Here is a 25,984-nt window from a genome sequence, read left to right on the forward strand (position 1 = left end):
GAACGAAAAATTCCCTTTTATCCATTCTTTATTTGTCAAGGGATTATACAGACTTGTACACATTATATGCTTCTTACATGACATTAGATTTTGCAAACCAATTTGGCTTTTATTGTAAACCAAAAAAAGTATGATAGAGAAAAGAGTATGTATGCATCCAGGTACGCACAGGCTCACTCCTGGTGGCTGCGTGTCGAGGCCTGGAGCCTGGGGCTTGCTCGGGCCCCTTCGGGGGTGGGGTGCCCTCGGCCTCTCGGCCTGGGGCTCGGTCACTCTGGCACAGCTGGCTGCCGGCGGAGCTCATGGGCACGTGACTGCAACCCCCCCTAGCTTATGCTCTGCGGCTTCTGAGTGACCCCTCATCTGGGACCTCATGCCCTGGAGGATGGGGCTGTGGAAAAACTACTCCATGCATTCATCTTTAGTAGGCTTGACTACTGTAACAGCATCTTTACAGGTCTACGTAAAAAATCAGTCAGACAACTGCAGCTCACTCAGAACTCTGCTGCTCGAGTCCTCACTAAGACCAAAAAAGTGGACCACATCAGTCCAGCTCTGAGGTCTTTACACTTTACACTTTCTGCAAAAGTTTATATATTTTTTTCTTTTGTGATATATTCTCATGTGTAAGACACTTGCTTGGCAACCCAGCTAACGTTAGTACTGCTCTATTTTAGCAATCTTTTCTATAATTAATTCAGTATTTTTAACCCTATTCTCGTAATTAACTCAATATTAATGACTTTAATCTCGTAACTGACTTTTTTTTCCCTAAATATGGTGTAAAACTGCCTCGTAATATTATTTATTTCTATGGTCAGAAATTATTTTTGTAATCTTCTCACCAAAACAGACCTGAAATAATCCCTACATGTTCCATCTGTCATGGTCCCCGTGCCTGCTCGGTTGGCCCTGTGTGGCTACATGTTATGTTTTTGTCTGTTCTCTCTCTCCTCTCTCTCTGCTCGCTGCCTGGGCGGAGCTCATTGTGAGCTCCCGGCCTCCACCACCTGTAGGCTATCACCTGTGGCTCCTCACCTTGTTTGCTCCCGCTACTTAAGGCAGTGACTGAGAGCACCTCGCCGCTGGACTATTGAGTAACGCTCGTCAGTGCTACTTTAGCCTCAGCCAGTTTTGAGCTCTGTCCGTGAAAGTTCCGTGTTAACTCTTGTTCTCTGTATGCAGATCTCTCGTGCTTGGTTTGGGGACTCTGGATGCTTTTCCCGACTCCTCTCTGCACCCCTGGGAACCCTGGCCCCTTCTCCTTCACCTGTATATAGTGCACCTGGAGTGTGTAAATAAACCTGTTTTTCTGAGACTTCAGTCTGCGCCGAGTCCTCCCTGCTCCGCCGTGACACTATCTTCATTTGCAGGAATGGGAAAGCCAAAAACCAAACCATGCCCTTCCTGTCAGGCTCCAAACACCTGCAACAGGAAGATGTGCAGTGGATGCCTGGGCAGCCTGAAGCCGTGAAGTAAGAAACTAACAAGACATGAATATACACATAAAATATTTATTCATAAAAGAGCATAAATAAAAAAGTTATTCACATCAGAATAACATCGTCACACTAAAGACATCAAACTAGAAAAAACTTCAACTATTTTAATTTAAGCTACCTCTGATTTTTAATTTAATTGGCTATTAACTGAGAGACAAAACATTTCAAGATGGATAATTTAGAACAGTTTAGAATAGAATAGAATAGAATTCAACTTTATTGTCATTGCACATGTCACAGGTACAGGGCAACGAAATGCTGTTTGCATCCATCCAGAAGTGCTTTAGCCATGATATAGATATATTACAATATATGTTAGCAATAATATAGATATGTAAGTATATTACAGAAATGGGTCTATTATGGTCAAGGTAACTTTATTTATACTCATAGGCAAGGTAAATTTCCTTTACAGAAAAAATGACAGCATTTGGCATCCCTTTAAAAACACACATACCTAGTACAGATATAAACCTCACTGTGGCACATATATAGTAATTTTAATATTTCGAATCAAAAACAGTTCTTATTTAATTCAGTGACAGCAACGGGGACAAAGCTATTTTTATAACGCTTTGTCCTGCATCTCGGAAATAGAAACCTCCGTCCTGAGGGAAGAAGCTGAAATTCACCCCTTAGAGGATGGGAACCATTTTTAAGGATTGATAAAGCCATCCTCTGTACCTGCTCAGAGTACAGGGAGGCTAAACAAGACTGTGGCTCACCTATCAGACGACTGGACCATCTCACTATCAGATTTAGAGAGTTTTTCTCTGTGACAGAGGTCTGACCAAACCATGCCACCAAACAAAAGGATAAAACAGACTCAATAAAAGAACGAGATAACAAAGTTAAAAAAATTTTGTCAATGTGGAAATGAACAAGTTTCCTAAGGCAATAAAGGTGCTGGTGACACTTTTTACAAACTGATTTGCAATTTTGATCAAAGTTCAGTTTTTCATTTATTATGGTCCAAAGATATTTATATGATTGTACTTGCTCTATTTTCTGACCTTTAATTAAAGTGACTCCGTGCCCATTTTGTTGTTTCCTAAAATCAACAACCATGTCTTTTGTTTTAGATATGTTCAGCTGGAGATAAGACTCCTCCCACCACTGAACAAAGTCATCAATGACTGGGCCGTGGTTAATTTCACCCTCTTTCAGAAAGCTGACAATAACAGAGTCATCTGCATATTTAATGATGGCCCTGTTTTCATATCTGCTCTGACACATGTTTGTATAGAGAGTGAATAATAAGGGCGATAGGACGCACCCTTGAGGAGAACCTGTGGAGGAGAACACTGGGTCAGACAGAACCCCATTTATTCTCACTTTTTGTGACCTGTCAGTTAAAAGATCTAAAATCCAGCACACCAGGTTTTTCCTGATTTCAAACTGTTCTAAAAAGTATTTTAATTAAAATATGGGGCTGTATTGTATTACAAGCCGAAGAAAAATCAATGAAAAGAAGTCTTGCAAAAGTCCCTTTACTCTCTACATGTTTAAGAATCAGATTTAGTAAAGTCAAAAGTGCGTCCTCCACTCCTCTGTTGGGCCTGTATGCAAACTGCATTGGATCCAGTTGATGTTCAGTTTCTTTCATAATCACATTTCTGAGGATTTTTTCAAAGACTTTCATGACAACTGAAGTGAGGCAACAGGCCTGAAGTCGTTTAGATTTAGGGACAGGAACCACGACTGCTTCTTTCCAAAGAGTGGGCACATGTTGTGTTTGCAAGGATTTATCAAAAATAACCTGAAATATAGGACTGAGTTCATCAGCACAAGATTTAATTAGGCAGCCACTAATATTATCAGGACCCTGGCTCTTGTTCACATTGACTGTATGAAAGGCCTTTTTGACATCGCTGAGGTCAATGATAAAGTGCTGAGTATCTCTCAGTTTCTGTTTCACTTCCAAAATATCCTCGCTGAAATCAGAAGAACTAAAATGAGCATAAAACATATTTAAAGCGTTTGCAAAATCTCTGTCTGAATTAAAACCATCTAAAATGATCTGACTGCTGCTCTGGGGATTTTGAAACCCTGCTGTGGTTTTCATACAAGTCCAAGCAGACCCAATATTTGTTGCAGCAAATTTGCTTTCAAGAAGGTTTTTGTAGCTCTGTTTTGCTTTCAAGATCTCGATTCTCAGTTCCTTGGAGTGTTTCTCTAACAGGGAGACACTCTTTACACTCAACTCAGCACAGTGTCACTGAGGAACCAAACCACAGTCCAAACCCAGGATAAAGAGGTTCAGTGAATGTGGTGTTGAAGGTGTGGAGGTGGATCAGAGTGTCAGAGGAGACTCTGTAGAAGGACAGAGTGCCAGCAGGACAGTCCACATACACTGCCACTCTGTTAGAGACAGAGGAGGAGGTGGAGGAGGAGACAGATTCTGATGTCTGGTTATGATAGACGGAATCAGGACGACCATCATAGCATGAAAGACTCCATGACTGATCATTCCATCCAAACGCACAGTAATCACTGTCTCCTTTCCATCCAATTCTTCTGTAACTCACTGATATAAAAACTCTTCCTCTCCACTCGACCTCCCAGTAACAGCGACCAGTCAGACCAGTTCTACACAGCAGCTGGTAACAGCCATCAAATCTGTCTGGATGATCAGGATATGACTGAATCTCCTCCACATGTGTCACCTTCCTGTTGTTGTCAGACAGTTGGAGTTTTGTGTTCACTGTGTTTGTGTCGATTGTGAGTTGGCAGGAATCTGATGGAGAGAACAAACACAATCCAGCTGCAGTTATTGATCCATCATCTGTTCATTGATCGACACTTTGATGATGACTCCTGACATCAGAGATGTGAATGTGTGCTGCTTTGTTTTCATGAATCCCATTAAAAACACACTTACACTTCCTCAGACCTGGTCTCAACCATCGTTCTCCAGCAGGCTCCACCCTGAAAGGAGGAGGGGGGTCAGAGCAGCACAGTCAGCATGCATACATGGACATTACATGGCTCTCATATACATACTGTTAGACATTGATAAAGGAACAGTCCAACATTTTCACAAATACACTTCAATCCATATGTGGATCAAACTGCTGATAAGTTGGATTGATCCTGTATCTGTCTGTACACAGCTGTATTGAATGAAATATGAATGATTCAAACTCTGACCTTCATTATCTTAATATTCCTCTTATGTTAAGCTGGGGAGGAAACTGGCCTGCATTTGCTGTCCACCAGAGCTTATCAACAACAAAAAACAGCTTGTGCATCAACATAGACTATTTCCACAGTGAAATTTGAGTTCTAAGCATGCCAGAAACTATACAGAAAAGCCAAAAATGACTTTAAAAACCACCAGTATAGGCTCATAAAGGCCCTAAAGAGAAAAACTAAATTTTAAGTGAATGTAGCACTGGCTTCTGCACTATGAGCATCATGTTAGCAAAGGTAGGAGAGCCAAGCACGAAAGACGGCACCGCAGAAAACATTTTTTCGGCGAAAGTTATGTTCAAAAAAAGTGCCCCTCCGACAGCCAAACCCATCTGTTCTCTGATTGGATTGTTACATTTGTGATTGACATGACATTGACCAATCAGATGAGAGGAAGAAAAATAGGGTCAAGATTCGTACTTGTAACTTGCAGGGGTTTTTTTTGCTAAGTCCACACACAAATCTTTTTTACACACACACACATTCTTTTTACACATACAAAACTGATTTACAAGTACAAAATATTTATGACCATATTTTGAACCCATAGTTTTCATTCAAAGACTTTATGGCTTTAATACCTGGTGGGCCGGTCTGTAGTCAAAATGCCCAATTTTTTGTCCCAGTCCAGCCCTGCAGGTTAATACTGGCAGTGTCACCATGCCAGCTGACTGTATTTCATCATCAGCCAGTGTTGTTCTTTATCAATATTACCAAAGTTTACCATAAGGCAGCATAGAAAGTATTTACTTGCTTTCAGGTTTCATTCAAATGTTAGTCTTTTCATTCGTTTCCCCACTTTTTTCCTGTTTCAAAATCAAACACCAGTTTGTGAGAAGATTATCTTCTTTTTTTAATAGGCATTGGTTTTGCATTGGCATTGGCTAGTTTGCCAATTGTATGTTAAAAATGTTTTTGCCCAAAACATATGGGGAGGAGGCCCCAGGGCAGACCCAGGACACGCTGGAGAGATTATATCTCTCGGCTGGCCTGGGAACGCCTTGGTATTCCCCCGGACAAGCTGGAGGAGGTGGCTGGGGAGAGGGAGGTCTGGACCTCTTTGCTTAGGCTGCTGCCCCCGCGACCCGGCCTCGGATAAAGCGGATGAAGATGGATGGATGGATGGACATATGTGCACTACATGTCAGTAAAAATACTATGCAAATATTGATGTCCTTATCTGCTGAACACTGACTGATTGTATCTCTTGTACTTTATCAACGCAGTATCTAAAAACTTTGCACCGTAGTGGTTAAAATCTCATTCTAATAAGAGTTAAAAGCGCATTTGGTTATTAGGTTTATAGGGTTATTGAATTATGGTTAACAGTTGGTAGAATTGTTTTTAGCATTATCTGCCAATAACATCTGCCACCTTTCCAAATCTGTGCCCCTACCTGCCCCCCCCCCAACAAAAGTTTTCTAGACACGCCACTGTTTACGTTAGCTGTAAGTCACAACTAACCAAACAAGCTGGTTATGAAACTCTTTGGGAAGGTCAATGCCAGGGTGCTGGTGAGGAGAGTCCATCCGTTAGTTGAACCTCGGATACAGGAGGAACAATGCAGTTGTCGTCCTGGTCGTGGAACACTGGATCAGCTCTTCATCATCTCAAGAATACTTTAGGGTACATAGGAGTTTAGAGAACTTGAAGAAGGTATTCGACCATGTCCCTTGGTGGGTCCTGTGGGAGGTGCTCCGGGAATATGGGGTGTCTGGCCCATCACTACGGGCCAGAATCCTTATACACCATTGTAAGAGCTTGGTCTGCATAGCCGGCAATAAGTTGGACTTGTTCTTGGTGGGTGGTGGACTTCGCCAGAGCTTCCCTTTGTCATCAATTCTGTTCATAATTTTTATGGACAGAAATTCTAGGCTTCTAGGCTTAGCCAAGTGGGTGAGAAGCTCAGCCATTTGAGAAATGCTAAGAGTAGAGCCGCTGCTGATCTAGAGAAGGATGCCTCATCTAGAGATGATCTAGAGAAGGATGCCTCCTGGAGGCCTGAAGTTAAGGTTATTGGAAGTCAAGTCCCTTTGGATAAGTTAACTGATACCCTCGGTCTGCTTACTTCTCATCTTTCTCACACTATAAGGAATCTCGGAGTGTTTTAGATAACTATTTTAAATTAGAGAAGCAAGCATCCACTGTAGTGAAAACCAGGTTACGCGAAATTGCCAATCAAAGCCTTATCTTTCTCGAAGAGATCAAGAAACACAAATTCATGCCTTCATCACTTCTAGTCTGGATTACTGAGATTCTCTCTATTTCTCTTCATTGCTCACAGTTAGTCCAAAATGCTGCTGCACGTCTTTATCGGGTGTTAGAATGCACACATCACTTTAGTTCTGGCTCCATGTCAAATATCATATTAATTTTAATATTAGTTTACTTACTTTTAAAGTTACAAATAATATGGCACCCAGTTATTTAAGCCAACTCCTCAACATGGATGACCCCAAAAAAGCACTGATATTGTCTAACCAGATGTTCTTAGTACAACCAAGGTCTCAATTGAAGCATAGAGGAGATCTGGCATTTACAGTAGTATCACTCAGACACTGGAATAATCTGCCAGAGGATATTTGACTTCAAAGTCTATTCAGTCTTTTAAATCACATCTTAATGCTCACTTTTTCACTTTGGCTTTTAATTCAAGTTCAGAAAGATCATTTCTAACCTTCACTAAAGCGGTTTCTATGAAAGCTGACTAAAACTCTTCAAATAAGACCTTCCTCTCCAGAGGACTTGTTTGACAGCTACTCTTTCAAGAATTTTTGATATGAAAGGAAGGCTGGAGTTTAGCCTATAATTAGCTAAAACCACTGAGTCAAGAGATGGTAAATACATACAAGAGAATGATGGCCATGACAACCCAATGCCCAGTGAATATTTCATGCAGCAGAAACCCAAGAAAGAGAAGCAAGAGGAGGAACCATCATGTAAGGAGAGGCCCCTGCACGATATGTACCACTGGCAGATAGACACTTCCTCGCACATCCAGAAATCCTATCAGTGGTTGGATAAAACTGGACTGAAAAAGAGCACAGATCCATACCTGAGAGTGTCCAGTCTCCAGCCTAAATCCCTCAGACCAGCTGACAGCAGCTCCATTCCTGAGCCCCCTGGTTGATTGTAGCTCACGTCCAGCTCTCTCAGATGGGAAGGGTTGGCACTCAGAGCTGATGCCAAACAAGTACAGCCTTCCTCTGTGATCAGACAGCCTGACAGACTACATACAAAAAAAACAGCAACAATTCAATCTATTTGCATCCTTTCAATTGAATTAAGCAGCATATAAGTGATTATTCCCATCAGTCATCTCACGTTTCTTAAGAGTGTAAGAGAGCACCCTACAAATCGAGGTCACGATTCAACTTTCTAGGAGAGACTGCTGTTAAAAAAAAGGAAAAAAAATATGTAGGTTCCACCTTTGGCTCATACCATCACCAGGCAAATTGAAGATATAGCAGGGGACACTAAGACACAGTTGTTGAAGAGGTACATAATTCAGGTTAATGAGTCTACTGAAATTGACGGCTAATACTACTTGTATGTGAAAGATATATGTGTACATGACAACATTTTTTTTTTTGCGCTGTCACTACCAAGCAAAACCAGTGGTGTAGAACTATTCAAAATTCTGAATGGTTACATATCAGAAAAACTGGATTGGTTTCTCTTGGTCTGCATATACACAGAGAGCTGAGTGGAGTTTGCACTTGACTGCAAGTCTATGCACTGTCATTTACAGGGAAATTGTGATTATCCAAAAAATGTTACTTGAACCTAAAAACACAATAAACAGTGTCATTAAAGTCATTAACTACATCAAAGCGAATGCCCTAAACTCAGGTCTATTCAAGCGGCTTTGTGATGAGATGGATGCAAAGCACAAATGCCTTCTCTTACACACAGAAGTAAGATGGCTAACTAAAGGGAGATCCTTGGTCAGAATTTGAGTAATGAAAGCTTGTGCCGAGACTTATTCCAGGAAAAAAACTGTGATCCAAACCAAATTGTGAAGTATGGTTGACATAAGTGACAAACATTGCATGTCCTTGTCTCCCATTACTCCCAAATGGACTGGCTTCTTAGGTGGGAAACAAACAGCACTGACATACAAGAACAAAGCATACACAAAGGAGAAGGAAGAAAAAAATTGAGCATATGCACTATTGGATTGATGGTGCATGTTTTACAGATGAAATGGTGCCTCAGATCATAAAGACTCATAGATGAGTACAATTGATGCTAATAAGACAAGATAAGTGCTGCAGAAAAAAACATCAATCTGCTGAATTTAAGTTTTTATTTTACCGCTGAATTCATTAACATCAAGAATAGATGGAGTGAAAATCATTATCATATCATCATTACATAATTCTGTGTGGTTTTCTCATTTTAGCTAATTTCAGCTCTAAAATATATACTACCAGCCAGGTTTGGACACACTTCATTTAATGTGTTTTCTTTATTTTTGTTACTTTCTATAATGTAGATAATAGCCATAATCAAACCTAGCGTAATAATACTATCTATAATGATCAAAACAGCACAACAAAGAACTCAGAACAGAAGTATTGAATCCTCTTCTTTTTATTCTTTTACTGGACAGAGAAAATGCGGAGTGAGAGTATGCAAAGTATTTATAATTATTTTATTCAATCATTACTTTCCGGAAAGGGATGTGCACGAGGCTAAGCCACTTGCAGATCTGAAGCATTAAGCTGGATATGTATAACATAGTCAGTTATATGTCACACACAGTTTCGATCAAAACAACTTCTGCGCTTCACTCTGCCTACTTCCTCTTTTCTGTCTGCATCCTGTTCCTTTGCAGCTCTGCACAAAGCGTTCTGCACAGTTTCCTGTCTCACTCAGCAATCTATGACCTTTCACATACTGTATGACTGAAAGATGGCCTGCTTTAGTATACTGGCCTACATAAAACAATATAATCAGAAAATAAGCACTAAGAATATATATTTATTTCCTAACAGAAACCATAATATAAAATACAAAAGACTCAAAACTGCTGGGTCACAAGGACCCAGAACAGTGACACCTAGGGTGTTGCCTAGGGATGGGTATCGAAACCCGGTTCTTGTTGAGAACCGGTTCCCACTGTTTCAATTCCCTGGAATTGTTTGCCGTTTTTGTAAATGATTCTCTTGTCGATTCCAGTTGCCCAGTAGCGGTTTTAGATACGGGCGACACAGGCGGTTGCCCGGGGCGGCATCATGGTGGGGGGTGGGATCACGGGCATTGGCATTGGCAAAAAAAAAAAAAAATGCTCGTACTCATGCTGCCCCAATGTCAGCCAGCGCATATTGGGAATGGCATAGGCACCAATCGGTTTTCTATCGCCCATTTGCTGAGAGTAAGGGCGCCCTCCGTTTGCAAGGTGCGCCTGCTGCTTGCGGCGCAGAGAGGAGAGGGCAGGACGGCGGGGGATTCTCTGACCGGCTGGAGCGGCATCTAATAACCAACTCGCAAAATAAAACAAAATAAAAACAAACCAACAAAAACACCAGACATCATGATACAGACTTATAATTTGCACTGATGTTTTTCCAAAATTCTATACAGGAAAGGTGAGCACAAGAGCCCTCGGTGCGCCTGCTCGCTGCTGAAGTCAAAGTAAACTTAATTGTCATCTCCGCTACATACAGTCCAGTATATGGAGAGACGAGACGACGAGGCTCCAGTTAGAGCAGTGCAAGTAAACAAACAATATATATAAGAAGAGTAAGAAAACAAATATACACTTTAGGACTTGGGGTAAAGGGATCAATAACAATTAAAATTTTAAAGCTTGATGATTTAAAGTCTCACACACAACCCGTCGAAAGGGGAGGGGGCCCTGCTGCTTCCAAATAGAGCACATTTCATTCATAATGATGTAAATCCAAGCCCATTATGGATTCATGATTTGAATCCTGGGTTGTGTGAAATCTCAGAAATGCACCCTAGACAAAGTGAATCTGTGAACTAAGGTGTAGGTGTGATTATGTTGTGGTGATCCTCGGGATGAAGGATGGGTGTTCATACTGGAGTGCAAAATTAAAACCAATGGAAGATGGACAAGAAAAGTTCAAAACCATCAGGTGCTCAGTTTAGAAAAAATAGAAAAGAAGAGGAGGAGAAACGAGCAAAAGATGCAGATAAGCAGATGTGTCATTGGATAATGGCAGGTCATCCTGAAACAATCAGAATCAGAATACTTTATTAATCCCTAAGGAAATAATGTGGGTTACAGTTGCTCCAAGAAGAAATGGTAAAAATAGCAACAGTAACAGACTAAACTCCAAACAATACATTATGTTAGAGAGGGAGTGTTCGCCCAGGGCACCAAACAGGCTAGGACCGCCACTGCAGTCGTCCCGAATGACGTCACCACGTTGCGTTGGCTGAAACGCTCAAAAGTTTGGTTATACTTTACAAGAGCGGATGACAACAGTGCAACTTGCAATACTTGAAAAGTAGATATTTCATTTAAGGGAGGAAACATTACAAATATGCAAAACCATTTGCTCACAAAACACACGACCTTAAATGAATGTCGTGTTTTTAATTCAGCTCCGGACTCGTGAATCTCAACCCAGCAGCAGCAGTAACGTTTGCACGTCCTCTCCCGTTAATGCGGCAGGTAAATAATCAACTAACAGTGCATATTATAAGCGCGATCTGCCTTATTACAAAACCTGCCATTACTGTGCATTTAGGTGACCATGATGAGAGAGAGTCTGGCTCAGACGCTGGCAATTCTCGCTGCAGTCTACCGGTAGCGTCTCCTTTCAAGCCAGGATAGACGAATGTCACCGAGCAGTTTGTGGTCAAAGGCTTGCACCCGTTTGCCACAGCAGATGCCCCCGATTTTCGGTAAGTGAATGTGTTTAATTGTAGGCAGGGACATTACTGGATATTCTTGTGTAATTGCTATAGAATCATTTATGTTATACTTTGTTATTGCTACAGAAGAATATTCATTTTATTATTTTACATTTACAATTTTTTTTCCCGGGGTCCCTGTGACACCCCATTGAAGAGCTGTAGGCTGCAGATCTCTTAAGATCTCACTGTTGGGTTTGTAAGGCCATGTTACTCTCAAAGAGAAGATATAAAACAAAGTTCTAAGCTAATCAAACTTAGTGTTCTCCTTTTTTAAAAAGAATCGATAAGAGAATCGATATAGAATCGAATCGTTAAACAGAATCGAAAATGGAATCGGAATCATGAAAATCTTATCAATACCCATCCCTAGTGTTGCCTGGTGTGGTATACCCCAGCTTCTATGGCTCTTGTGCTCAGAGCTTGTTCCTGTGTGGCGATAACTGGTGCCTCTGTGCTGTCTTTAGTCCAGCTTTGTCCAGCCACTGGTAGGATTTCTGGATGTCAGCAATCTCCTTGATCTGCCAATTGTACATACCGTGCAGTGCCTTGTCCTTACAGGATTTTCCTCCTCTTCCTCATCTTTTTTGGTTTCTGTTGCCTGAGGTATTCAATGAGCACGTTGTCAGTTGGGGCCATTCTCCCGATGTACTCATTTTTTTTTTGCCTCATCCTGGACTGTGGTGCTGACACTCACCAGTTCCTGGCCTTGTTCCTTCTGCTTAATGTACAGCCTAAGGGTGCTGCATTTGGTGTGAAACCCTCCATGCATGGTCAGGAGCTTTCTTGTCTTGATGTCAGTGGCTTTTATCTCCTCCTTTGGCCATCTCAAATCAAATCAAATCAAATCACTTTTATTGTCACATCACATGTGCAGGCACACTGGCACAGCACATGCGAGTGAAATTCTTGTGTGCGAGCCCCACAAGCAACAGAGATGTGCAAACACAACAACACAAACGAGCAAAATACAAGAATGGCTAATCTGAAACTAATAAATATATGTACAATATATAATAGTGTATGCATTTCTGGATGTGTATACTAAATATTTTCCTACGTGTGTGTGTGTGTGTGTGTGTGTGTATACACACACACACACACACACTTATTATCCCAGCAGGGTATCTGATAACGAGCAGGAAGTAGGTGTTGATAGTCTGGATCTTGTTCTTACCGTTCAGCTGACTATTCAGGACTTGCCTGACCCTCTGCAGCTACTTGTTGGTTACCGTTTTTCTAGCAGCCTCTTCATGGTTCCCATTTGCCTTGTAACTGTTGTCTATGTCTGCAATGTCGCTTAGTGGTAGTTTGATCCCTTTAGTTCCCACTACTTTCCCTCTCTTTGTTACCACTGACTACACTCCTCCAGTCCAAATGACATTACAGTGTCATTTCTGTGACACAATGGTATACAGCTTGATGTCATCTATGTACAGTGGGTGGCAGGTAGTAGTCAGTATCCGTAGCCAGTCTTGCCAATGATCTCACTGAGGGGCTTCAGGCCAATGCAGAACAGCAGTGGGTACAGAGCATCTCCTTGGTGGATCCCACACTTGATGGGAACTGGTGCTATGGGCTTGAAGTTGGCCTCTAGTGTTGTACGCCACATCCCCATTGAGTTCCTGATGAAGGCTCTTAGGGTCCTGTTGTTCTTGTATAGGTCTAGGCATTCCAGGGGCACTGAGTCGTAAGGCCTTTCTGTAATCCATACAGACAGAGTACAGGTTGGTCAGCCTGGTCTTGCAGCCTTGGCTAATTGCTCGGTCTACCTGTAGCTGGTGTTTTGCACCTCTGGTATTTTTGCCAATCCTTTTCTGTGCCCTACTCATGTATTGACTCATGTGCTTGTTCGTCTTGGTCGCTATGATGTCTGACAGGAGCTTCCACGTGGTATCACGGCAGGTTATTGATTGGTAGTTGGATGGGACCAGTCCCTTCTAGGGTCCTTGAGGATCGGGACTGTCTGGCCTTTGGTTAGCCATTGTGGATGTCTCTCATCGACTAGCAGCTATGTAAGTGAAGTTGGCCCCCCCACCTTCTTCAAATCCAACAAAAGTGGTATCAAACGTTTGTGCTACGTTTGTGCTGGTTTGTGCTGCAAAAAATTTTGTTTGTGCTACTATCATTTTAAAGATATTAATAAAATTTTCTAGAGGTCATCAGAGGTCAACCAGCCCCCCCCACATTAATTAAGTCAAACAAAATGGGTGTCAATCAACTGTGCTATGTTTGTGCTGGTTTGTGCTGCTAAAATTGTTGTTTGTGCTGCTTGTTTTAAAGATATTAATGAAAATGTAAAGGTCAAAAGGTCAACCAGCCCCCCTACATTACCCAAATCAAACAAGATTGATGTCAAACGTTTGTGCTACGTTTGTGCTGGTTTGTGCTACAAAAAGTTTCGTTTGTGCTGCTATCATTTTAAAGATATTAATAAAAATTTCTAAAGGTCATCAGAGGTCAACCAGCCCCCCCCACATTAATGGAATCAAACAAAATTGATCTCAATCAGTTGTGCTATGTTTGTGCTGGTTTGTGCTGCAAAACATTTTGTGTGTGCCGCGATCATTTTAAAAATATTAATAAAATAACGTCTGGATGCGTGCTTAATCATCCAGGTACTGTAAGTAAATCCCAAAAGGTTGATTCTGTTCATCTGGACATTTTCGGTTAGAGAAACGTTTCGTCACTCATCCAAGTGACTTCTTCAGTCTCAGCTGACTGCAGGTTTCCCCAACCTTATAAACAGTACATTTTTGCATAGTGAAGGAAACTAGCGCCACTGAATGAACAATGTGCTGGGGGGTTAGTTCCATGATTGTTAGTATGCAAATTCTTATGACCATTGATCAATGACAACTAATCAAAGCCTACTGATCAATGGCCATGAGTACCATTCACAGAAAGTGGGGATTGGCTACAATCACAGCATTGTAAGATGGCGAAAGATGTACCCTTGGGCCCCCCTTCTCGATTCAGAGATGGTCAGCATCCTGACAGCCCAATGGACGAAGCTGTCTCTCAGTCTGCGTGTTTTGGCCCGGAGGCTCTTCAGTGTCCTTCCTGATGGCAGCAAACTGAAGATGCTGTTGAAGGGATGAGTGGAGTCACCTGTAATGGAGAGGACCTTCCAGATGAGGCAGGTGCAGTAGATCTCCTGGGGAGGGAGGCAAGAGAGGTCCCCACAATGCTCTCGGCTGCTCTCACTACCCGTTGTCATTTTTTCCTGCAGAACCCAGTGCAGGAGTCATACCACACAGTGATGCAGCTGGTGACGATACTCTCAACTGTGCCTCTGTAAAAGGTGCTCATAATGGGGGTTGAATCTCTTGTGCTTCTCAGTTTGCAGAGGAAGTAGAGTTGCTGTTGGTCTTCTCCACATTCAGGGACAGGTTGTTGTTGCTGTACCACTCTGCCAGATGGTTAACTTCACCCCTGTAGTAGATCTCATCGTGGGTCAGCAGAGTGAAGAGAAGGGGGCTCAACACACATCCCTAGGGAGCCCCCGTATTTAGTGTTCTTGGGCTGGAGGTGTTGCTGCCGACCCGTACTGTGTGCTGTCTTCCTGTCAAGAAACCTAGCAGCCCGTTAAACAGCAAGGTGCTGATCCCCAGCAGATCCAGTTTGTGAATGAGTTGCTGGGGAATGATGATGCTGAAGGCTGAACTGAAGTCTATGAACAGCACTCTGACATATGAGTCTCTAGTGTTCAGATGTGTGAGGGCTGAGTGAGGGGCAGTTGAAATTCCATCATCAGTTGAGCGTTTTGACCAAGATGGGAACTCAAATGGATCCAGGTTGGGGGAAAGTGGTAATTAACCGTTCAAAGCACTTAACTTAATAATGATGGAGGTGAGTTTGACAGGACGGTAGTCCTTAAAGCAGGAGATAGATGACTTCGTGGGTTCAGTAATGATGTTGGAGGCTTTGAGGCATGTGGGAACGACGGCCTGACCCTAGTGATGTGTTAAAGATGTCTGTGAAGACATTTGTGAGTTCCACAGCATAGTCCGTCAGTGCTCGTCCAAGGATGTTATCAGGATCTGGAGCTTTGAGTGTATTGATTTTGGCAAGGGATCTCCACACACTGTCTGGGGATTGTGTCACCACGGTCTGTAGAGTGGGCTTGTAGTCTGTGATGGTTTGTATTCCTTGCCACTGCCTCCAAGTATTTCTGCTGTCGCTGAAGCTTTGCTGTAGTTGATGTCACGTGACAGGTTTGCCATTGCTGTTCTTAGGCTCACCTAATTCCCGGCTCTGAAGGCTTGCATTTTTCAACCTTAGGAGCATTTAAACCTGACCTGTGAGCCATGGTTTCTGATTGGCCCGGACAGTGATAGTCCTGGTCTCTGTGATATCATCAATGCATTTTGGGATGTAGGCAGTAACAGTTTCTGTATATTCCTGAAAGTCTGTGGTGTTGTCGTGTGTGGCGGCCTGTGGTGGAAAAGCAGTCTTGCAGTGCCTCTGAGGACCCTTCTGGCCACACCTGTACCTGCTTACGAACTGGTTTGGTGACTTTGACCAGGGGCCTGTGGCAACCCATGGCACACCTAGGTTTCTGCCTGTACTGACCCTTATGCAAAATAGGTGGAATTAAGACACAATTCCAAAAGCAAACACAACTGATCAGTGCTGAGACTGGTCCTGTTGCTGAGGTTGGGGTGATCCTGTAATCTCTTATGAACTACCTCCAACACTTCTATAACTGGGATGCAAGTGAAGACAGATGTAACATCTCTCTCTCACTGTACATGTACTGTTGATAAAATTAGGGAAACATAACCTGCACAAACAAAATAATTTGCAGGACAAATGTTTGACATCAATTTTGTTCGATTTGAAGAAGGTAGGGGGGGCCAACTTCACTCACATGTGTTTATAAGGTTGGGGAAACCTGCAGTCAGCTGAGACTGAAGAAGTCACTTGGATGAGTGACGAAACGTTTCTCTAACTGAAAATGTCCAGATGAACAGAATCAACCTTTTGGGATTTACTTACCTGGATGATTAAGCACTCATCAAGACGTTATTTTATTAAAATTTTTAAAATGTTAGCAGCACAAACAAAAATTTTTGCAGCACAAACGTGTGACATCAATTTTGTTTGATTCCATTAATGTAGTTGGCTGGTTGACCTCTGATGACCTCTAGAAATTTTTATTAATATCTTTAAAATGATCCTGGCACAAATTAAAAGTTTTACAGCACAAACGTTTGATACCACTTTTGTTGGATTTTAAGAAGGTGGGGGGCCAACTTCACTCACATCTAGCAGCTGGTTCATTTGTGCTGCCAGATACTCATGGAGTGCAGTCATCTTCTTCAGCCAGGTGTGAACCATGTCAGGTCTGATGCTGTCCAATTCTTGATACTGGAGACCTGTTCTTGGATGTCTGCCACCGTGATGGTTACTGGACCCTTTTCAGGGAGGTCGTTGTAGCCTGCCCTTAGGTCCACTAGCCACTGAGCATTGCCGTTATGGGTTGCATCCTTCTCCGATATTGTCTTCCAATATTGCTTTGTCTCCAGCGTGTGGTTTTCATATTGTTCCCTTGCCACTGAGAGTACACCTTAGCTGGTTCTCTGGAGAACAGCTGGTTTATCCTTCTGCCTTCTCTCTCCCAAGTGTACCTCTTCAATCGGCTGGCCAAGGCTGTGAGTAATTGCTTGGCAGTTTTTCAGGCAGGCCTCAGGTATGGACAGCTTGCTATAGTTCTTGGACACCTTTGTCACACCTTTCTGCAGCTCCGACAGTTGGCTAACCTCTCTCCATGCTACCTTGATACTAGCCTCCAGACTCCTTCCCCATAGGGGGTATTGCTTCTTATGGCTGTTCAACTTGTAGCCAAGCATCTCACTGATCACTCCTGCTGTAGTGTATATCAGCTTGTTAGTCTCAGTAATCGTGGCTGTAGGTATCGTCCATAGCGCTGCATTTACATCATCTAGTAGATCTGCTGAGGGTACTTCATTTATTCTTGCTAACCAGCTACGGGGACCCAGGTTTCCCAGTTCCTCTTGCACTCAACGATCCTTCTTCCATTGCACTTGAGGCTTGGTACCCAATCTCTGGCTGCAAGAGCAATCTCTTCTTTCGAATGTTGTAACACTGAGCTACTAGTGATATGTCGGTCGCGAACGAAATGGCTCTTAGAGCCGGATCTTTGACGTGAACGACGTTAGCCGGCTCCTTGCCCTGTTTTTTTTTCTCTCTCTCACCCTCTCCGTCGCCCTTTTTTTCCTCTTTACTCGGCACACGAGCCTTGTGCTTTACGCTGGGAAGAGGCGGGAGGTGCGGTAGTTACACTCGCAGTACCACAGGAACAGAGCGGAAGGGAAAGAGAGAAAGACAGCCAGGGACAACAACCTCACATTAGAACGATATAGTGGCTCTCCCTCTGTGGAAGAGGTTTTTTTCTCCTTTTCTTGTGTTGCAGATCTGCCTCATGAGCCACAGCTGAGGTGTGTTCCAGCTCGTCAGACACGGCGTGCTGCGGGAAAAGCCTGTTCTAACGTTTGAGTCTAAGGTTTATTTTTTAGCACGTGGCGGCTCTTTTTTACTTCTCAGCCATAAATACTCTGCATACTTTTTCACATCATTCAGTTTATTTTGAAAAGTCTCAACATGATCTTGAGCTTTATTGTGAAAGGTTTGTGGAAAATAAACAAGCAGACTTTGTTTTTACCATTGTTGTTGCTAACGACAACGCATAAAAACAGGCACTTGTCTGTCCGTTGTGTGGACATATTAAATATAAGAGAAAGAGAGAACTTTAAGAAATTAATATAGCCACTACAGTGACCATCAAAACAATATTGCCGTAAACGTTTATTTTGTGACACCACAAAACAAACGATAACGTAAAATGAAACTATAGATGTTTATATACCATCATCCGGTATATATCGTTATATCGAACAGCTCTACCCACCGATGCCTTCTTGTTTCAATAGTCCACTTCTCATCAGGGTGCCCTGGTTCCTCAAAACCTGATGTGGACCTTGTTGAGCGAAATAGAAGAGCCACCTTGGCAGAACAAGATTAAGCTGTTCCTCTAAAGGACAAAACTCACTCTTTCAAGGTTGCCAATGTTCACAATTTCCATTATGAAAATAGGGATGCAAAATAGACCTAAATCTTTGAAAAGACCAGTGCATAAAACATGTTTCTATTGTCACACTAAGTGTCACAGTTTTTAAATTTTAGAGTTTAATAATCCACTGAAGAAGCAACTAAAATGGCACCTGCAATTTCTATATACAGTAGGTTAGCAGTTTATGTAAATAACATTTTAATTATCAACAGTATCAATCAGAATCCTGACCTTAGAATTTCCAGTGTGCAATATGAACTCATCACTCCAATGCACAGAAACTTCACTCCTGAGTCCCGTAGGTCATTGTTACTAAGATCCAGCTCTCTCAGACTAAAGTACTGGGAGCAGAGAACTGAGGACAGAACATCACAGCTTCTATCCGTGAGGTTGCACACACTCAATCTGAAGGACACACACAAAGAAAACACTAGCTTTACAGTGTATTGATAGTGGTAGTTTGTAGATTTGACGGTTCTAATCTTACTTTAGAACTGGCTGGAACTCTTATTGTCTTATTATAAATAGACCAGAGGTGTGGTAGTTTTTAGATACAATTAGCACTAATAAAACAACAATAAATGGATGAAGCTGACTTTTATTACTTGTTTTTTGAAAAACAAACAAAAGCTCTTTTGATCTGACCTCAGATTTTCCACTGTATAATGTTGAGTCTTTAGTCCACTGCAAAGAAGCTTCACTCCCGAATCCTGCAGATTATTATTACTTAGGTCCAGCTCTCTCAGACAACAGGATTGGGAGCTGAGAACCAATGAGAGAGCTTCACAGCTACTCTCTGAGAGTTTACAGTGATTCAATCTAGGAAAAAGAATGGCATGTATTAAAATTAAATCACTTTAGATGAAGAAATCAAACATCAGTGTGGAGCACAAGTCTTTATTAACTTACAAATACATTTTAATCTGGAAAAACATTTAAAGATTTGGAATTGCACCAGTAACAACCTAATGATAACTCTATAATTAAATGTAAACCAGTAAGGAGCTGGTTCATTTAGTAACTCTAGTTCAGTACCTGCAGGGCTACAGGCCCTGTTCATATTTCTAATTGTAAAATATACAATTACTGTTGCTAAATGGCAATCAAACCAATACTTTTTATTACATACTTGACCGTGTTTTAGCGTCTGAATTAATCCTTTATACTTGCTCGTTTAGCTTTTTCCTCTTAAGCCCTTCCTAAAATCCTACTTTCTTTTGATTAGCCAATTTAAGGATGCCTGTTAAAGGCACCACTCTGTCCTTTTGAACTCCACCATGTCCACTATATGTGCATAGGTTGTGCAAATGGTAAAACCTTTATAGACAATTTCTGGTTTACAATTACCAATAAAATCTTCTCGCATCCATTTGTACATTTCAGAGCCTGATTCTGGAATATGATAGTGGACGTCAACAAATACAAAATCATTGCTTTCTTACTGAGGACTTCTTACTGCATTTAGTCTTTCAAATATGAAATTTATAAAAAAAGTGTCCCTGTTTAAAGAGTGTGACAGCTAAATTATTTTGGAGAGAGAACACCAGGTCAGATCTGAGAGAATTAACAATACTCCTTCCAGAACACTGATTATGAATTTTGTTACCCACAGGGACAAACTGAAATCAAATCAATCTACACTGAATAAGTGGACAAAAACTGATTTCTAGGAATCGGTGAATAAGATTAATAAGTGCTGACAGCAGGAAACCAAATGCAACATAATGACTAAGATTCAGTTCACCAGCAACTGAAGTACCTGGGTATATAAGTGACTGTGACATTTGAAAAGTGAAGTCATATCTTCAACTAAGCAGGGCACTGATCCTGAGAATTATCCTTTTTCTCAGGGTTGCGGAGTGGTTGGAGCCTGACCTAGTTACAGGCTAAAGCTCTTGGAACTCTTACCCAGGGCTAACATGGAGATACCACCAACCATTTGCACTGACATTCAAACCTATGGGCAATTTAGAATTAACAGTTCACCTAACCCCACCTCTTTGGCCTGCGGGAGGAAGCCGGAGAACCAGGAGAAAACCCACAAAAACAACCAAAAATTTAAAAATGAATTGTAATCTGAATTTTGTAGTTTAAAAAAATCCTTTTAGAAATTAAGGTATTAATATATATGTACTTACAGAGCTTTGTTGGAGGCTTTGACCACTGGCAGCAGCCTCAGAAGAGCCTCCTCTGAAGCAGAGTATTTCTTCAGGTCAAACACATCCAGATCTTCTTCTGATGACAGTAAGATGAAGACCAGAGCTGACCACTGAGCAGGAGACAGTTTATCTGTGGAGAGACTTCCTGATCTCAGGGACTGCTGGATCTCCTCCACTAGAGAACGATCATTCAGTTCATTCAGACAGTGGATCAGATTGATGCTTTTCTCTACAGACAGATTCTCACTGAGCTTCTCCTTGATGTACTCGACTGTTTTCTGATTGGTCTGTGAGCTACTTCCTGTCTGTGTCAGCAGACCTCGTAGAAGAGTCTGACTGGTCTGCAGTGACAGACCCAGGAGGAAGCGGAGGAACAAGTCCAGGTGTCCATTTGGACTCTGTAAGGCCTTGTCCATAGCACTCTGGTAGAAATGTTTCTCTACAGATTCACTTCTTTCAGATTTCTGGAAGGTTGTTTTTTGTTCTTCCAGCAGATTGAGTCCAGAGTTGATGAAGGTCAGATGGACATGAAGAGCAGCCAGAAACTCCTGAACACTCAGATGGATGAAGCAGAACACCTTGTCCTGGTACAGTCCTCTCTCCTCTTTAAAGATCTGTGTGAACACTCCTGAGTACACTGAGGCTGCTCTGATATCGATGCCACACTCTGTCAGGTCTGATTCATAGAAGATCAGGTTTCCTTTCTGCAGCTGATCAAAAGCCAGTTTTCCCAGAGACTCCATCATCTCCCTGCTCTCTGGACTCCAGTGTGGATCTGTCTCAGCTCCTCCATCATACTTGACCTTCTTCACTTTGGCCTGAACCACCAGGAAGTGGATGTACATCTCAGTCAGGGTCTTAGGCAGCTGTCCTCCCTCTCTGGTTTCCAGCACATCCTCCAGAACGGTAGCAGTGATCCCACAGAAGACTGGGATGTGGCACATGATGTGGAGGCTTCGTGATGTCTTGATGTGGGAGATGATCCTGCTGGCCTCCTCCTCATCTCTGAATCTCTTCCTGAAGTACTCCTCCTTCTGTGGGTCAGTGAACCCTCTGACCTCTGTCACCATGTCAACACAATCAGGAGGGATCTGATTGGCTGCTGCAGGTCGTGTGGTTATCCAGAGTCGAGCAGAGGGAAGCAGTTTCCCCCTGATGAGGTTTATCAGCAGCACATCTACTGAGGTGGACTTTCTAGGGTCAGTTAGGATTGTAGTTTTGTGGAAGTCCAGAGGAAGTCGACACTCATCCAGACCATCAAAGATGAACACAACCTGGAAGTCTTCAAAGCTGCAGATTCCTGCTTCTTTGGTTTCAGTAAAGAAGTGATGAACAAGTCCCACCAAGCTGAACTTTTCCTCTTTCAGCACATTCAGCTCTCTGAAAGTGAATGGAAATATGAACTGGATGTCCTGGTTGGCTTTGTCTTCAGCCCAGTCCAGGGTGTATTTCTGTGTTAAGACTGTTTTCCCAATGCCAGCCACTCCCTTTGTCAGCACTGTTCTGATTGGTTCATCTCTTCCAGGTGAGGCTTTAAAGATGTCTTCTTGTCTCATTGTTGTTTCTGGTCTGTCTGGTTTCCTGGATGCTGTTTCAATCTTTCTGACCTCATGCACATCATTGACCTCTGCAGTCCCTCCCTCTGTGATGTAGAGCTCTGTGTAGATCTGATTCAGAAGGGTTGGGTTTCCTGCTTTAGCGATCCCCTCGAAGACATACTGGAAGTTTTTCTTCAAGACAGACTTAAGATTATGTTGACAAACTGCACCATAGAGTTCTAAATAAAAAAAGAAAATATTTTTAAAAAGTCAATATTACTTTTTAGTTTAGTTTTATGTTCTTGCCAACAAACTGAAGCGGAAAGTTCTGAAATATAATATTTTTTTAAAAAATTGTCATGTTTTACAAAGTGCTCATGATAGATTTGACCAAATAAAGAAATAATTAAATTAAATTAGATCTCTCTTGAGATATTAGCAAATTCTTATTCACCCAACTGCTTAAATCTTGATAGAAATCCTCTTACTGTTCTGCAGACGATAAGCCAGCTCCTCCTGTTTCATTCTCCTCAGGAAGTCCAGTGTGATCTTCACAAAGGCCTCTCTGCTGCTCCTCCCCTGCTTATCATCCTCTCTCTTACTCTCTAAGCATTCTGGGTAATCTGGACTCAGAACCTTCTGGATCTTCTTCAGCTCATTCTTCACAAAAGTGATGATGTTGTCCTCCAGCAGCTGGAACAGAATGTGTTATGAATGATCCATTCCATGATCACACTAATACGTTTTAATTTTAAAAAACATCTTTTTCTCTCCGTTTTGGCCTTCTGTCTACACTGAGATGGTGTTTCTGGTCAAGGAAAACTGAGCTTTTTAAAAACACTCTCCAAAGTGGATACATTTGAAAACGCCCTTTTTGTGTCGCAGTGTGTGCAAAAACAGAGGCTTTTAAAAACGATGACACATTCATGTGACCAATTCAACGAGAAGGCATTGCCGTCTATATTTGCGCTCACTTTGCATCTTTGTACTTTTGTGCTACTCACAGCAACAACTTCAACTCATTGTCAGTTCATTTAAAAAACTTGTTGATTTTCTTCGACATTTTGCCACAATGTTTCAAAGAGCCGGAAAGTAAATAAACAGCAGACAGAAATGACGCAGGTCGAATGACCTTATTTTTTAACGCATGCGCAGTACAGAACACAAGTGTTTTCAGTCATTTCAGTATGGATAAAAAACTTTTTGTAAAAAATTGAAAATGATAGTGTGGACGTGGAGCATTTTTAATTTATCCAGATTGCTGTAGACGTTACCCCAGTTAGACACTGAAATCATGCAGCCAAACATCAGATCCATGTTGGACACACTGACAATCCACTGGTCTACAAAGAGCAGCATGGAGATGATTGTGAACACAATAGATGTAAAAGTAGTTGCTGTACATGTACAGACCATAAATATGGAGTCCAGGTCTGTTTGATGCTGCTGGGCAGACTGACCACTGGGACCCTCTGAGCTCTGCTGGTCCACTCTGTGGAGGAATTGTGGGAAGTAGTTCACATTGAGACATTTTTACTCGCCACACACACACACACACACCTCGACGTGAATGACAGCATCTGTTGGTTGTTGGAATTTTAGGTGATTTTACCACCTAAAAGATGTAGGCATAGTCACTTTTGCCTGAGTTTTCCTTTCAGATAATAAAATGATGAATAGGAAATCAAATATACAAATTATACTCAAGTGTTCTACCATTCTTAATCATGTTCATATTGCAGCTGGTTGTATATGATCCTAAATGATAACGCAAAACTATGTTACACTGAATAATGTGGAGCTGCAGTTGTAGCAGGAGTAGGCCTCACAACAACTACACCAAACAACAAAAACTAGAATTCCAGCCTTACTCACAAAGCGAAACACAATGAGTACAACTGTATCCTTCAAGTGCTACACAACCTGCAGGCTGCTGAAGCAGAGCTGCACATTCACAGACTCACACCAACAACAGTAAGTATGAGCTACATTGGCTGTTGACTAGCCTCACTAAGAGTTACAAGAGATGACACTAAATCCACAAATTCTTTTATCTAAAGGTCACATACACAAAGCAGCTTTACAGAGGTCATCATGACTACCACGTGCTGCCTTTGACAGCTGTTTGACACGTCAGCCATCTTACTCTAGAACTTCTCAGGTTGCTGTACACCTTAAAAGTTTGGCTAACTTTGACTTGTTTATCTGCAGTGGACTTCATCATCAGACCAAAGGCCAAACCAGTGTCAGTACACAAAATAACAGAGTGATGCTGGTCTATTTAACTTCTAGAAACTAAAGTCACTCTCCACTTTTCAGAAAATTCATTAAAAAAAATAAAAGTCTAATCTGTTAAAATGTAGAAAGGAAAGTTTCCTCTCTGACTGACAGTGTTTGAGTCATTTTTGATGCTCTGAGTTTTATGAGGAAAATTTGTGCCACAAAGTTAGTGTTCCCTCTTCTAACTTCCAACAACATAAAGCACAACATGACTGATGGAAGAAAACATTCGCACGCGCATCACTTCCTGTTTGCTGAAGCGGATTTTCAGTTGTTTAGAAACCAAAAGCTTGTTTTTAAGAGACACTTTAAAGGGGATTGAGGGAATGACGTGTTTGCACTGCAGTTTATATCAAACAACATCAAGCAGTTAAATCAAAGATTTCATGTTACTAACAGCTCACCTCTCTGCAGCAGACACAGGCTGATCTTTAAATTGAATGGGTTCATCCCTAGACCGTTCACTCCAAAAGGTCACACAGCTGGGTCCAGGTTCAGTTTGGATCCTGATAATTAAAGTTCAAATATTCAATCAAGGACTTGTCATTTTAGACATTATAATACTGACTTTAACTTGCATCTTTCTTGGTGACTGTTTTTTTTTTTTAAATCTATTAATGACATGATTCAACATAGTGTTTACACAGCTGGGTCCAGGTTCAAGTTCAGTAGGTCTCCTGTGGATCCTGTGAGAGAAGAATGTGCTTTTCATTTGCAGCCACAGAAGCTCACGAAGACTTAGAATACCTTCATCATCCCAAAGAGAAACTGCTTTGCAGCTGAGCATGAGCAGGAGGAAACTCCAAACTAAATTAAGAACAGAGCCCAACCCAGAGGTAAACACAGTCATTAAGACTGTGCATGACGACTGATTGACTCCTGTGTGAGCAGCAGGAGTTTGAATGTTGGACCTGTTTTATAGAATAAAGGAATTCCTTGCTTAGTGACTTCCTTTGACCAGGAAACAACATCAAGCAGTTCATTTAAGTCAGACATCAAAGACTTTATGTTTATAACAGCTCACCTCTCTGCAGGAGACGCCTGCTTGACTTTAAAATGAATGTAGCGATCATTAGATGAGTCACTCTTACAGGACGCAGAGCTGGGTGGAGGTCCAGGCTGGTCCCTGTGAATAATGATGCAGCAGTGATGTGAGTGCTGAGCTGTGACATGGAGAAGAGTCATGCACAGTTAGAGATGGTCATCTCACCTCTGAGCTTTGGTCTGGCTCTCATGTTCCCCACACAGAGTGCTTTTAGAGGGAGGGGCTCCCTCCTTTCTGTCCTCACACTGATCCATGCTGCTCAGCTCACACACACTTTCTAC

The 25,984-nt window shown here is 41.9% G+C and overlaps 1 protein-coding gene across 1 annotated transcript; it reads right to left on the reverse strand.

Moving 5' to 3' along the window:
- Window positions 1-1,500: 1,500 nt before the first annotated feature.
- LOC146712582 (NLR family CARD domain-containing protein 3-like) lies at window positions 1,501-25,984 on the reverse strand. Its single transcript, XM_085452248.1, has 11 exons — window positions 25,869-25,984; window positions 25,683-25,784; window positions 25,063-25,164; window positions 23,792-23,870; window positions 22,867-23,071; window positions 20,820-22,617; window positions 19,327-19,500; window positions 18,913-19,086; window positions 7,750-7,923; window positions 4,384-4,430; window positions 1,501-4,239 (listed from the first exon to the last, which is right to left on the reverse strand). Exons 1-11 carry the CDS (start codon window positions 25,955-25,957, stop codon window positions 3,707-3,709), a joined length of 3,477 nt encoding a protein of 1,158 aa, XP_085308374.1. The 5' UTR covers window positions 25,958-25,984; the 3' UTR covers window positions 1,501-3,706.

This window comes from Copadichromis virginalis, linkage group LG3 (assembly GCF_057382275.1).
Source record: "Copadichromis virginalis isolate Kocher_CV1m ecotype Utaka linkage group LG3, C_Virginalis_male_GT1.1, whole genome shotgun sequence".
Classification (NCBI taxonomy): Eukaryota; Metazoa; Chordata; class Actinopteri; order Cichliformes; family Cichlidae; genus Copadichromis; species Copadichromis virginalis.

Coding starts and splice junctions, on each gene's coding strand:
- LOC146712582 (XM_085452248.1), bottom strand. CDS start 25,957: ATGGATCAGTGTGAGGACAGAAAGGAGGGAGCCCCTCCCTCTAAAAGC. Junction 25,785..25,868: donor AGCCAGACCAAAGCTCAGAG/GTGAGATGACCA, acceptor CATTATTCACAG/GGACCAGCCTGGACCTCCAC. Junction 25,165..25,682: donor CAGGCGTCTCCTGCAGAGAG/GTGAGCTGTTAT, acceptor TTTAATTATCAG/GATCCAAACTGAACCTGGAC.